At 42.7% G+C, this 14,103-nt stretch overlaps 1 protein-coding gene across 1 annotated transcript in view; it reads left to right on the plus strand.

Moving 5' to 3' along the window:
• Positions 1 to 8,118, plus strand: part of TAF3 (TATA-box binding protein associated factor 3) — a 114,139-nt gene extending 106,021 nt beyond the window's left edge. Inside the window, exons 5-7 of the mRNA XM_068189444.1 lie at positions 880 to 1,135; positions 5,129 to 5,235; positions 6,015 to 8,118. Of these exons, the coding sequence (XP_068045545.1) occupies positions 880 to 1,135; positions 5,129 to 5,235; positions 6,015 to 6,129 (478 nt within the window). The 3' untranslated portion in view covers positions 6,130 to 8,118. The remainder of the gene's footprint in view (positions 1 to 879; positions 1,136 to 5,128; positions 5,236 to 6,014) is intronic.
• The last annotated feature ends 5,985 nt before the right edge of the window (positions 8,119 to 14,103 follow it).

A 14,103-nucleotide genomic window follows, 5' to 3' on the forward strand; every position in this document is an offset into this window, starting at 1 on the left:
TCACAATTCAATCACATTCCCACAGTTACTATTCAAATATAAATAAATTAGTTAAATTATTTACCAAAATCAACCTATTCTGTGTTTTGCTTGAGGTTTTGGTTGTTTTTTGGGTTGTTTTTCTGTTTTTTTAACATCCTTTTCCTTCTCTTTATGTTTCTGACCTAGAGCCTTGTAGTAAGGGCTTTTTCTGGCTTGTCTGTGAAATTGCATGCACATCAATAACACTGTGTATCAACAGTCATTAATAAAGGCTGGGTCCTCTATGTATCCCCCTTCCTGGGCAAGATTGTTCTATACAGTGTATTTACTAGAGCTACATCCTGTCTACTTCAGCTACTCGAGTAAGTAGCAATATTTTAACTGCTGAGTGTATAGTGTGCGTCATTTATTTGTCCTGACTAGATCCACTGCTGATTCCATAAACATTTGGGGAAAGAAATACCAAACTAGCAAATATTTGCAGAACCCCCTAATGTAGGATCTTAACAGGATGATATCATCTCTCAGTTTGAAGATTAAAATCAGTGCTGTTCACAGCTGATTAACTTTCCTTTCTAATATTTCCCACAAATTGAGCTAATGCAATAAAACTTAACGAAACAAGGTTTAGTAAAGCCACCGAGAATATTTATGCGACAGTGAGGTACAGACTGGCTCAGGGTGTCCTGGCATTCACTTTTTAATGGCTCTGTGCTTTATCCTGTAAATGGATGGGTGCAGCAATGACAACAGTGCTTCTGTGGGGTTGAAACAACCTCTTTGGTGACTCCAGGGTGACGTGAATTAGCTGCTCTATATTTTCTTTCTCTCTAATGGGTGATCAATTGTTGCTTTCTCCCCCATCATCTCTAACAATTCTCAATGTTGGCCCTACAGAGTCATCAGCAAAGTGGTGTCAGCTCCAGAGGCCAAACCTTCCACTCCAGCAGCGCGGCCCAAAACACCTCCGCCTGTGCCGTCACCGGTGCCAGCTCCCGTTCACATCACCCCTCCTCCGGCTCCAGCTCCTCCTCCTCCACAGGCCACCATCTCACCAGTCCTGATCCCACCACCCTCCCCAGCCGTGTCAGCAGCTGGAGGCTCCAAAGCTCCGGTTCGGAGCGTGGTGACCGAGACCGTCAGTACTTACGTGGTAAGTAACACGTGCCATGCTCTGTCCCAGTGCCAGGGCATTTCTCCCTGGAATTGGTGAGCTCCTGGGTGACTCATCATCTCAAACTGATGGTTCCTGGATTCCTGATGTTGCTCTCTGTTAAACTGCTGTTTATCCAGCCCTTGTTTCCATACACATGTTTTCAGGGATTTATAACTTAATTGAAACACTACAACTTGGACTGAATTTTTGTTTGGTTTCCAGTTCCAAATTTAAGTTCCTTCTAACAAGTCCAATTACATCCCATATGATATTTTCTGCTAACTGAGCTAGAGCACTTATTTTTGGAGGTGTAGGTTTTTTATAGGTGCTTTCAAAAGTGCTGAATTGAAACCTCAAATGTCAGACTCGCCATAGATTTTACTGTCAGTCAGGTAAAGTACAAAACCCTCATACAACATCAAGAATTTGACTTAGCCCTCATTTGAGAACTTGACTTAGCCCTCATTTGAAATGTGTAGAGTCCACTAATCTCTTTCCTGGTTTCCTCGACATACAGAAATTGCAGATGTTTGTGCATCTCAGAAGTCAGTAGATTGTTCATTAGTCTACACTTCGTTTGTGTGTTTGACACGTGCTCTGAACTTGGCCTGTGTCTGGCAGCATTCTTCGTTCTTTTAGAAAAGTCTCTTGAGCAGCATGGTGTGGGAGCTGCATTCCCTAAAAGAATGTGGATATATGTCTGGGTGGGACAAGGCTTGCTGTGCTGCTGAGAAGTTCTGCTTTAAATGCTGTGTGAAATGAAGTCCTGAGCATTCCTGACGCTTGAAAAGCAACACAAGGGTAGCAGTGTTGTTATCCTCCCTGTCCTGGCTAAATTCCAGCTTGATTGGTGACACCTTGCTTAGCTGCAGTTTAAAAATCGCACCATTTAAAACACCTAAAGCTTACTTTTATTACTGAGTTTGGCATGCTTGAATTGCAACATATGCATGATTTTTTTTTCATTTTTATGATTCTTGTTTTAGTATTGATTTCTAATATAAATCCACCCTGCATTTCTAATGAAAAGGTGCTTCCCTGCTGGACTTAAACTGCTGTATCGTGTTACTGGTCTCTATTTAAACAGCTGCTACATTTCACTCCTGAGTTAGTTACAGCACTGGACAACGTCACACAGGCTCTGCATATCTTTAGGGTGCAGGACACAGCCTCACCTTTGGTATCACAGGTGTAAACCCACAGTCACTCTTATTATTACAGGCACTAGCATTATTGTCATTGTTATTATTACAGTAGTACCCAAAGGTTTCAAAGTTTACTTTAAGGGAGAATCATTTCCTAAATGGTCTACTACATCCTTTTTTTTTTTTCTGTAATTATGAAAATAAATAATTGAGAGGTTATGTTAGTTTTAAAAAGAAAAACCTAGCACTTTGCCTAGATACTTCCAGTGGTAACACACTTAGCACCTTTATGGAGAATTCAGAGGATATGGAGGCTCCAGGTCATTTTTGCTTTTCAAAGAATCATAGATGATCACAGAATAGTTTGGGTTGGAAGGAACCTTAAAGACCATCTTGATCCAGCCCCTCTGCCACAGGCAGGGACCTTCTACTCATCCAGGTTATTCAGAGCTCCATCCAATCTGGCATTGAACAGTTCCAAGGACAGGAAGAACAGCACCTCCCTGGACAACCTGTACAGTGTCTCACCACCCTTATTGTAAATATTTTTTTCCTAATACGCAATCCAAACCTACCTCCCTTCAACTTAAGACCATTCCCTCTTGTCCTATCACTCCAGGCCCTTGTGAAAATGATGTTTTACAACATTATAGTTGAAACCAAGGTTCTATTGCATTAGGACCCAGCTATGTGCCCATGCAGGGAGACACCTGATGTGACAGATTTATAAATCAAAATGCTCAGAGAGAGGTTGGGGGAGAAGAAAATGATTAATAACTATTAGCCTCTTGTATGAAGGCAATCCAGGAAACAAAATAATTTTCCTCAGATCACATGGGAAAGCTGTTCTAGAGATAAGAGTGGAGCCAGTGTGACAGAGGTGCCCAACTCCCTTTTGCAGGGGAGGAGAGGAGAGTGATTTTATAGCTCAAAAAAGAAAGGATACACATCTCCCTGTTGGATAGCATCTCAGTCCATGTACTCTGCTCATTAGCTCTCAGTGGTTTCTACTAACACAGCAATCAGCAATCCCACTCTGTCCCTCCTTGCATGACCCTTGGCTCATTGAGGAATGAGAAGTTATGCAATACTTTTAATATCCTTATTCAGCAGCCCAAGTTCTTGTTTAACAAACAGGCAGAGGTTGCTTTGATTATAGACCACCCTGCCCCTCTCCAGCCCCTGAGAGCCTGAGGCAGGCATTCTGCAGGGGAAAAAAATACCTAAAAAACTAAGTTTGGAAAAGTTATGGTGTCTATTTTCTGATGGGACAACATCTGGCAGTGCTGCCTACACCTGGCAGGGCCAGTGCCCAAAACAGGCAGCACCAGAAATGAGGTGCCTGTGCTTGGGGGATGATCAAGGTGCAGCCAGGTGTTCAGGCAGGTTTTATAGCCCTCAGCCCAACATCCCACAGCATCCCTTCTCCGCAGCACCATTGCACAGCATCCCCTCTCTCCCCAGCAGGGTTATCCCACCAAAATGCCTCTGCACCTCTTCCCTCTGAGCCCAGACATTTCACCTGGGGAGCAGATGCTTGTCTAGCAACTTAAAGTGACTTTGCAGATGTGAGATTAGATGGTAGATAGGAATGATTATTGCAATCAATCAGCTTGGAAATTGAGTTAATTTTATGATAGTGCCTGCTCTGTATTTCTGTTGGGAAGGGAAATATTCCTGGGACTTGTATTTTTGAGTTTTAAACCACAAAAACATTCAAGGCTTTAGGAAGAATCAGGGAAGAGTGATGTGTTGGTTGCAGCTCTGGTACATTCCTATTGATTTTTCAGGAAGTGGTGTAAGATGTACAGACCACCGTGTTGTAGTGGCTTTTTTTTTTGTTGTTTTTTTTTTTTTTTTTACTAAGAACATTTGGGGCTTTTCATCTGCTACTTTCTAATATTGTGTTTGTAAGCTGTACAGATAGCGAAAAGTTATTGTCTGAGACATGTGTAAATGCACAAAAGCTGAGAACAGAACAGTTTCTGCTTTTGAGATTCAGCGATAATGTGCAAATCTTCATAAAGCAGTGATGGAGTCAGGGTAATGCCCCAGACGTTTTGTACTTTGTATTGTTAATTGCGCTCCTTTAGGTGGATTCTGTGACATTTTGCGTGTATGTTTTTAGCAAAGAGCTGTTCAAGAACCACTGGAAATCTAAAAATACAAACAATGGGTCAAGCAGGATATAAACATTAAAAAAATGCATATGATGAACCCGGTGAGCAGCTGCCCAGTACTGTAAATGATCTGCCTTTCTTGTTTCATTTACCCTTTAGTAAATTGTACTGCGACATAAATGTCATAAGGGGAATGGAAAGTTACTCAGTAACAACTTTTTTTATATCCTGATCTTATCAGCTCGTTGGAGTTGAAGACTTTGGCTAATAAGTAATGCAGCAATATATACACACGGCGCTGTATATTTTACATGCACATAAGAACTGTTATCTTACGCGGGAGGCTGCCGTGGCTCCTGCTTGCCATTAACAGGGTCCAATTTTAAAAGTATAGACAGAGAGGGAATTGTGTCCTTAAGCCCTGGCTCTGTGTGTGAATGCCTGTGCTTAGGTTGGGTGGTGTAACTGGCTTTACTGGTTTACAGGACAGTGCAGGAAAATACATGATTTTGTCATCATGAGCAGCGCAGGAAAATCAATTAAGACGTAACACTGAGCTCTCATGATCAGAGAATTCACACATAACAACAGGGGCTGCTGAATGGCTTAGCCAGATAAGCAAGAAACCTCTTTTTTGTTGTTGTTGTTGTTTTTTTTTTTTTAATGTCAATTTTCCTGCCTGCTTAGCCCTGAAAACCAGCTAACTTTGCTTTTCTTTGCACCAGATCCGAGACGAGTGGGGTAACCAGATCTGGATCTGTCCTGGCTGTAACAAGCCAGATGATGGCAGTCCAATGATAGGTTGTGATGACTGCGATGATTGGTATCACTGGTAAGTTCCTCTCATCCATCCTGCTCTGCCAGTGCCTGGCAGATTGGGGCTATATTATTAAAAAACCTTTTTTTTTTTTTCTAATAGTTCATGACGTTGGGAATATTTAAATAGCTTTACTGTGTCCAATTTAATAATCTGGAAGATATTTTTATCTCTGTTGCTCTGAAATTTGAAAAGGCAGATTTTAAGCTGTGAAGGAGAGTTACTTTTTAATTAATGGGCATTGGTGATAACGGTTGTTTTTGAAACTGCTGGGAAATATTGCTGATTCCGGTAATTTTGTGAGAACTACAGGATTATGAGCACAGTGTATACAGATAGACAGTTCAAATTATGAAGCATTGTATGAACAGTAATATAAATGTCAACTCTTACAAAAAAGGTTAGGGGAAATTAATCACTTTTTAGGCAATTTTTTTAAAGCTACATAAAATCATAAGGGTTTTTGCAGATGTGTTAAAGAAGCATTTGAAATTATTTTAAATCTAGTCTATTACACCTGAAAGTGCACTCATATTTTCTACTAAAGTAACACTTTTTATTTGAGTATCCTTTTGATATTTCTCTTTTGTTTCAAAGCAAGAGTTCTTAGGTTTCAATCATTGTTTTTTAGGTATCTGAGGTTTTGATCATTATATTTGTTAAGATACTGATAATTGCTGTATTAATTCAAAGGCCAGATCCCGTCTCCCACTGGAAAGTTGCATTTTTTGGAGTAAGAAACAAAAGCATTGTTACTCCACTGAGATGATGTGATATTTTCCTGTCCTTCACAGGCCTTGCGTTGGGCTTACGGCTGCACCCCCAGAAGAGATGCAGTGGTTCTGCTCCAAGTGTGCCAACAAAAGGAAGGATAAAAAACACAAGAAGAGGAAGCACAGGGCACACTGAAGGCTTGGCAGGGGACTGAAATCGTGCGGTCACCGCGGCGCCTCCTGCCCCGACTCGGCTGCGGGAGGGATCCACCCTGCCCGCGTCCCCCGCGGCTGCCAGGGCCGTTTGTGTGTCTGCAGGGAACCAGGGCCGAGGGGATGCCCTTGGTCGGGGGCTGTTGGGTTTCTCAGACCGTCCGAGCGCAGGGCGTTGGATTTTGGTCCATTCTGATGCTGTTTCCTTCCTCTGGCACGGGGAGTTTGCACAGAGCGCCGCGAAGGCTTCGCTGGTTCCTGGGACCGCTCCCGCTCCTGTGGCTCGGCAGCAACACGGATGAATGTTGTAAATACAGATATCTGTCCTATTCCTTCTCGATTTGTTATTAATCCCTCTTGAACCTTTGCAGTAAGGTGCTGAGAGGAGGAGAAAATGTAAATTGCAGTAAGTTGTAAACCGAGACAACCTTCTGGAATGATTTCTGTAGTCTGGATACAGTTCAGCCTCGACTCTTGCTGAGCCAGATAATCATAATGTGGAAATAAAAAGTGGCTGGTAAATATTTTTGTGATGAGAATATATGAAGCTTTTTTCCTTGATTTTTAGTACTAACATAAAATAAACATGTTCAAGCTTTTGTGATATATCTTCTATTTTTTAAAAAAAAAGTTTCTATTGTGTCAATTTTTTTCTTCCGTGTGAATTTCTTTTAGTGGACCTGTAATATATTTTATACTTTGATTTTTGGTTTGTTTATTTTTTTTTTTTAAAGTCTTTGTCAACGTAACTTTTTCATTGCTTGTACATTTCATCAGTGTGTAAAAACACTTCCCATTAAAAGATTTTCACACGTGTAAATAGCTGATATTTATAAAGTAATTTTTTTTAATTATTTTTTAGGGCTTGAGGATTTTTGTTGTCGTTTGCCCGAGAGTACAAACCTAGCAGCTACTAAAAGCCCGTGTGACAAACGCCTGTCCTCATGGCTGTGAGGGATTGGTGAGCTCTGCCCCAGCTGTGCGTGCACGAGGAGGTGGCCAGCACCGTAATTAGGCCTTGATTCAGATACTTAAACATGTGGTAACTTCTTAAGAAGTGAGTAATCCTATTGCCTTCAAGGAGCCTGTTCCCACACTTGGTTATACATGTGCTTAAATGCCTTCTGAATTGGGAGCTTAGGCCAGGGGGGCTCTGCACTTCTGGTGGCAGCTACAGCATTTTAATCTGTAGCTGGAACGGACTTTTTTTTTTTCCTTTTTCTCCTTTTTTTTTTTTAAACAAGTGGTTAGTGAGTTTGCCAAAAGCATTGTATTTAGGTAGAGGAGATGCAGGTGTGTTCCTCTGCTTTGTGCATCCCCTTGGAAAGACCAGTAAACTGGATCCCAGTCACATTCCCCGTTGAAAATGTGGGGGGAAGGTGCAAAGAAACTCAAAGTCAGTGTTAGATATTGTAGTGCAATGGGTCTCAGAGCTAAGTAAGAATAAATCTTGAAAACAATTTATGCCTTTTGTTTTCTAATCAATTTTGGATTGCATTGGTTAATTTGGGGATATTTGTATTTTAAACCAATGCAGTGAGAACGTCTGATGTTGGAGAAATATGACCCTTTAGCCTGTTGTGCAGATATTAAGAGTTATTTTTTAAATGCCTCCAAATTGATATTAATGAGAGTGAATTAGTCATGTTTTTAAAAGTACCAGTCTAGTTAGGGAAATGAGGCTTTGCTGATAGAACTGTTAAATTGCAAATCAGTGGAGATATGGATGAAATTGGTTTATTAAAAGTGCACTGTTACCTGCTTTGTTCAATGCCATCTCGTTTATATTCCGTCCCTGTTAATTACCAGTCAAGAAAGTTCTTGGGTTTGAGTTTTTATTCTATTTTATTTTGAATTGTTGGATGTTGCAATGCTGATTTTTGTTTTTTTCCACATGTAATGTGCAGACATACAAAATACACCATCTTTGGTCATTTCTGGTTGCAATAATAAAGAAGTTAGCTTTTGATAAGTTGTTCATGCATTTCCTCCTCCTCTCCATGAGTCAGAACTTCTCACATTTAATCAGCTGAATTACTCAGGATGCCATGGGAGGGCTGAACTTACCCTGTTCGATGGCTGTTCAGCTCTTTCTCTGCATGCTTGGCCTTGCTGCTGCTGGGTTGATTTCCTAACCTGGCTTTTATGATTTTATAAATGACCCCCGTGGCAATAAAACCAAAGCATCATTTTCAGGAGGCTTGTGTGGCTGAGGGGATTAGTAACGGGAGAAGGGGCCCTTCACCTCTGGGTCATCAGTTTGAAGCCACGCTTGGTGCTGAGCCTGCCTCCCTTTCACTTATGCTGCTGGGGGCCAGGAATCAGTTGTTTTAATGAATAATCATTCCAGAAATGGTTATCCCTGAGCAGCAATGTGGCTTGGGCCTTCTTTACAGCCCCTGGCCCCACCCAGCACTGAGCAAGCCCAGCTCCTTCCCAAGACCTTTGTATTTGCCACTGGCAACTTCACAGGTTGGGTGTCTCCTCCATAAACTTGGTGTATGGAAAGTGAGGGAGCAGTTGGGGCTGCTCCCTAGAGCCACTGCTTGATTTTGGGGTTGGGATATGAGTCCTTTTATGATTTGTGTTTTGGACACCACCATCCATGAGAAGGGGGCACGGTGGGTGGGCTGGAGGTTGGTTTGCTCACTGCATGTCATGGGAGAGCCACCACCAAGTCTCTGAATGGTTTTCCTGCCTTGAAATGCAGCTTCATCAAGAGAAGTGTCAGTATAGGGCACTGCAGCTGGGTGGTTGGAGTAGAACTGGTGTAGAGTTTAGAAAGTAAAGAATTAAAGATTTTTCAGTGAGGAGACAACTCACCATCTGCTGCACTATAAAGAGTAGACAGGTACAATTTTCCTCCTTTATGGATGCACTGTGTGTAGTGGATTTAAGGAGGACAGTGAGGATGGGTCGTAAATATTCAAGAAAAGAGCACAAAAACTATTCCATGAGAAAAGCTTGTTGAATCCTGCCATTACTCTGGGGCCAGATTTTTATCTGGAGTCAGCTGGGAGTCAGTTGGAGCTGTGTCAGTTTACAGCAGCCCAGGAGCTCCCCACTCACATGGCCGGTGTTGGGGCTGGGGAGCAGCTCCGTTTGGAGAGTTTTTAATCGTTTTTATCCTTTTTATCCAGGGTAGCCTGTGCCTGTGGGTCGCTGTGCTGGGTGCTGGCTGTGAAGCAGGTTAGTCATTAGGCAAAATTGCAGCTTGGTAATGAGCTTTGCATCCAGAAAAAAACATGGAGTTGATATTGAGACAGTAAGCACAGTGGTCAGAAATGGAAGAAACTATCTTGGCTACTGATTTTTATTGGAAGACATAGATATAAAGGCAGAGCATCCATCCCTGAAGTAATGGGAGTGCCCTTTTCCCAAGATAATCTTCCTCTGGGGCTATATGTTGTGCTCAGAGCATCATTTCTCTGCTTGACAAGGTGTTTCTCTTCTGAAGGTGTCCACAGCTAAGTACAGTGAGGATCTTTATGCTCTGCAACTGATTTGTGATTCCAAATGTCCTGGAAGAAAAGGGAATTAAAAAAAAAAAAAAAAAAAAAAACAAATCGGAGGGTATCAGAGCCTGCTGACTTTGTCTGGGCTTTACAGAGATAAAATATAGTGTATTACTTCACTGTATCACCTAAACCTTCTTTGTTCTCCTTTCAATAGGACGATTAAACAAAGACCTACTAACCAAATTAAAGTATAAAATGAACGCTGAGATATGGAAACCTTGCCAGGAAGAATGTTAATGAATGAAGTTCACTAAAGGCATGCTGGCTAAGTTTTCAATACAAATAGTTTTATGGCCAATCTCTTTAGATCATAGCAGTTTTCTTTAGAAGTTTTAAGTCTCAAAAGTAGATGAGTTTCCTTCACTGGGGAATGAATTAGATAATGCTCTGAATAAACTCCCTCTTCGCCGTCTTGTCAGTCATGCTGCTTAGGAAACTCACCCTTTCTTCTGGGGACTTTTGGATCAGCTGTAACCTCAAAAGTAGAAAGCTGCTATTAATCCATGTGTGCTGTATGGCAGAAGAGGCTGTAACGGGAGATTTACAGCCAGCAAACAGCTCATACCTGGCTCTTGTGAGCAGAAACCTTTAATCGTGAGCTGTGGCAGCTGAGCCAAGGGTGCTTTCCCTCCAAGGTGCTGCTTCAGCCTCTTCCAGGTTTGCAGTGGATGAAGGAAGGGGGTCAGACTTTTTATTTAACAGGGTCTGTGGTGGTAAGACAAAACAAAAGGAGGGTTCATTCAGAGTGAGTGCAAGGAAAAGTGTTTTTATGATGACAGTGGTGAAACACTGTAACAGGTTACCCAGAGGGATGGTAGATGCCCCATCCTTGGGAACTTTCCATGTCAAAGTTGGACAGGGCTTGGAGCAGTCTGGTCTAGTGGAAGGTGTCCCTGCACATGGCAGAGGGGATGGAATCAGATGATCTTTAAGGTCCTTTCCAACCTAAGCCATCCTAGGGTTCTATGGTTGTAAGATGCTTATGTGGTGACCTTTTGCACCAGGACTCTAAATCCTGTGATACTCCTCACAGAGAGAGAGGAGAGCTGAGGGCTTCCAGACCATCTGTTCCCCCTTGGCAGCACCCTTTAAATTTTCCTTCTAGTTCTTGTCTGCTCCAGAGTCCCGGCCCCTTAACTCAGGTGTCTGGTGGCCCGTGCCAAAGCCAACACAGATCGACAGCTGCTGGGTGCCTTGAGGAAGCGGGGACTCCATTCCAGCATGGTGACACCAAACGTGCTCACAGTTGAGGTTTGGTGCAATATTTGTAAAACACAATGAGAAAATCATTTCATGTGAACACAACTCCCTGTTTTCAATATGAATGCTCCCATAATGACTACAAAACAGCTTTACAAAACCAAACAGAAAATAATTTATTTTATTGCCTAAACGAGGGGATGACAGAGAAGTAGACTTGGAACACATTTACAAAAATTTAGGTTTCATCAGCTATCATGAGCAGGAATTTGGTTTACAAATTCCAAAGTCTTTCCTGTCAATTCCTCCCTAAGCCAGCATCTCACTGTGCCTGTCATTTGCTTACTGTGGGACTAATGACAAGTCTGATGGCATGTCACCAGCCCTGGTGTCACCTGGGGCCTCCAATGCCACTGCTACTTAATTGTGTGCAGGTGACCTTCATGCTTCTTCCTTCAAGGTGATCCCTCCCCAGGTGTGGGACTGGGCACTGTTTGCAGTGGATTTTTTTTTTTTTATTTGGCATCCAGATCTGGAAAAAAAAATAGAATTTTTATTTTCCTTTTACATAAATTGATTAGGAATTATGGACAGGAGATAGTGTGCAGTTGCTTATTTTTAATTGAGTTGTAATTTACAGCACTTTTTCATAAATGCTGTAAGAATTGTCTTTTTAGGGATATACATCTGCTTGTAAGATTTTCTTGTTTACATGGTCACCACTGCATAGATTCAAAGGGACAAACTTGGTCTTGCTACCAAGAAAGCTGGGCACAGTTCTCAGTTCTGCCGTGGTGTGTTTAGGTGCAGGATCAGAGCGTGTCCCAGTTTCCATCCACAGGAGGAGGATAACGTTTCCTGCTCTGTGAAGCCCAGATATTCCCATGGGTTAAATAACAATAACACCCTTCACAAGGGCTGGATAAAACTATGGAGCCATTGGGAGCTTCCCCAGTGACAGAACTGTCCTTGAACCTGCTCCTCGGCTGAAAATGTGTTTTTATTGAGGTTGGGAGCTGGAAACCATCTACAACCCTCCAGAACCAAAGAGATCCTTTAGCTTTTCAGGCTTTACCTGACCCTCTTCCAATAACTTTTCCAACATGAAACCAACTCTCTTTTCGTCCACTGATTTCGAGCTTTTTTGTGAAAGGAGCCGAGCTGAGCTCACATTAAGACCTTATTCTCCTACTAGCTCTTCTTTGCTTCCAGGGATATCTGGTGGAGTTTATCTGAGAAGCAGCTTCTTGCTTAAAATTACTTCGGGGACGTCAAAAAACGCCTCTCATAATTCGTACAATAGCTGCCTTCTCTGAGCCTTGTGGGCTGTGAAATGTCTGCGTTGGTGCTTGGAGCTGGCATGTATTAAGGTGCTGCAGATGAAGTGATGCTGTTGTTCTCTGTATTTTCTGCAAAGACAGATGATCAGTCAAGCCCAAAATCCAGGACTTTGCCTTGATATCTAATAACCTGACCCAACCATTGGCTCTCAGTGCCACCTACTCTCTAAAAGGCTGGATTTGCAGTGCCACGGCTCAGGAGAAACCACATCCCTCCAGCCCTCACAGTCTTGTCTGGCTAAATGCTGCATTTTTTGTTTTCAGGATTGCTGACCAAAAAAAAAAGGTTTCCCAAAGCAAGGATGTTCATCGATTTCATGCTGAGGACTCCACTGAAGGAGCTGTAGCTCTCTAATACATGAGATGATGTTTAGGGAATATAACCATGACCTGTGTGATGACTTGAGCTGAGCCAGTGAGAGAGTCAGATGAAAATGCTTGAATTTGGGGAAGCTTGCAATGGAGAAGTGTCTTCCAAATTCACTGAATGTAAACATTCATGTGCCACAAGCCCATCCTGTCTGGGGTGATTTTTAAGTCTGCCTGGAGGTTTCGTAGCAAACATGGCAAAGCTCAAGCAGCCATTGTTGTGCACCCACTTAACCTTTATTGGACGTCACTTACTTACGTTAATCAGATCACAAGGATCTATTTTGCAAAACCCTTGTATCCCTTAGACTTGGGAAAAACATCTGCCTACCAACCTCTTTAGAAGCAGATCCTACTCCATTTGATTGTCTGTGTCTGTGGTTTCTCTTGTCTGCAAATTTTGGCTACAAAAACACTTCTGTGGAAACCATAAGGATGGGCTGGTTTTGACCTGTGCACCCAAGTCACAGTGATTCCAATTCAGATGTGTTTAAGATTTCTATTTAGCTATTTGGAAAATCATAGAATCACAGAATCATAGAATAGTTTGGGTTGGAAGGGGCCTTAAAAATCAACTCGTTCTAACCCCCCTGCCATGGGCAGGGACACATTCCACTATCCCAGGTTGCTCCAAGCCCCATCCAACCTGACCTTGAACTCTTCCAGGGGGCAGCCACAGCTTCTCTAGGCAACCTGTGCCAGGGCCTCAGCACACTCACAATCAAGAATTTTCTTCCTAACAACTAATCTAAGTCTCTCCTCTCTTAGTTTAAAGCCATGTCCAATCACTATCTGTGTGTACATTTGTCTCTAATTAATCTAATCAACATAGGATATTTTAATTCTTTCAGAGAGCTTGGATGGGAGTAGGATGAAGGGGAGAGCAGAGGGTGAAATGTTTTAAGCTACTGAGAAAACACAGAGTAGATGTATTTGTCCAGCTGGATTCCACCTTCACTTCTCTTCACCTCCATTTCAGGCTTTGGTGTTCATCATTTGCAAGTGCAGGGCCAGACCTTCCTGCCCAGCATCTTTGGAAAACTTAATTCTTTAGAGTAAAAACAGGAGCAGTTTGCAACTTCCTGCAGGCACCTCCCAGGGCAGATCCGCTGCTGCTAATGCCGGCAAGGCCCAAGGTGAGCTTTTGGCTGGTATCAAATCCTCCTCTCAAGCCAAGAAGTTCCCACTACTAGAGAGCAACACTATGGTCTACTTAAGTTTTGTAAGCCCTTAATGAGTCACTTGATATCAGCCGGATCAGTTCGCTTACATGGAAAGGGCTCCTATTTCTCCTGGTGGCGTTGACTCCGGCGCGTAGAGACGGAGAGCGCGGAGCTCCAGTGACTGATCCTTCCTACACCCACTTGCACAAGGATACGGCGCAGCGATGGACTCATCTCGGATTCCTGCAGGAGGTGGTGACAGAGCTCCACCTTAATGAGTTCATCGCCCTGCCAGCATTCTTCCCACACCCAGGTGCCCGTGTTGGCAAAGGTGTGCTGTACCAGCTCTCTGGAAAGCATTCCTCGG

Source organism: Anomalospiza imberbis, chromosome 5, assembly GCF_031753505.1.
Source record: "Anomalospiza imberbis isolate Cuckoo-Finch-1a 21T00152 chromosome 5, ASM3175350v1, whole genome shotgun sequence".
NCBI classification, from domain to species: Eukaryota; Metazoa; Chordata; class Aves; order Passeriformes; family Viduidae; genus Anomalospiza; species Anomalospiza imberbis.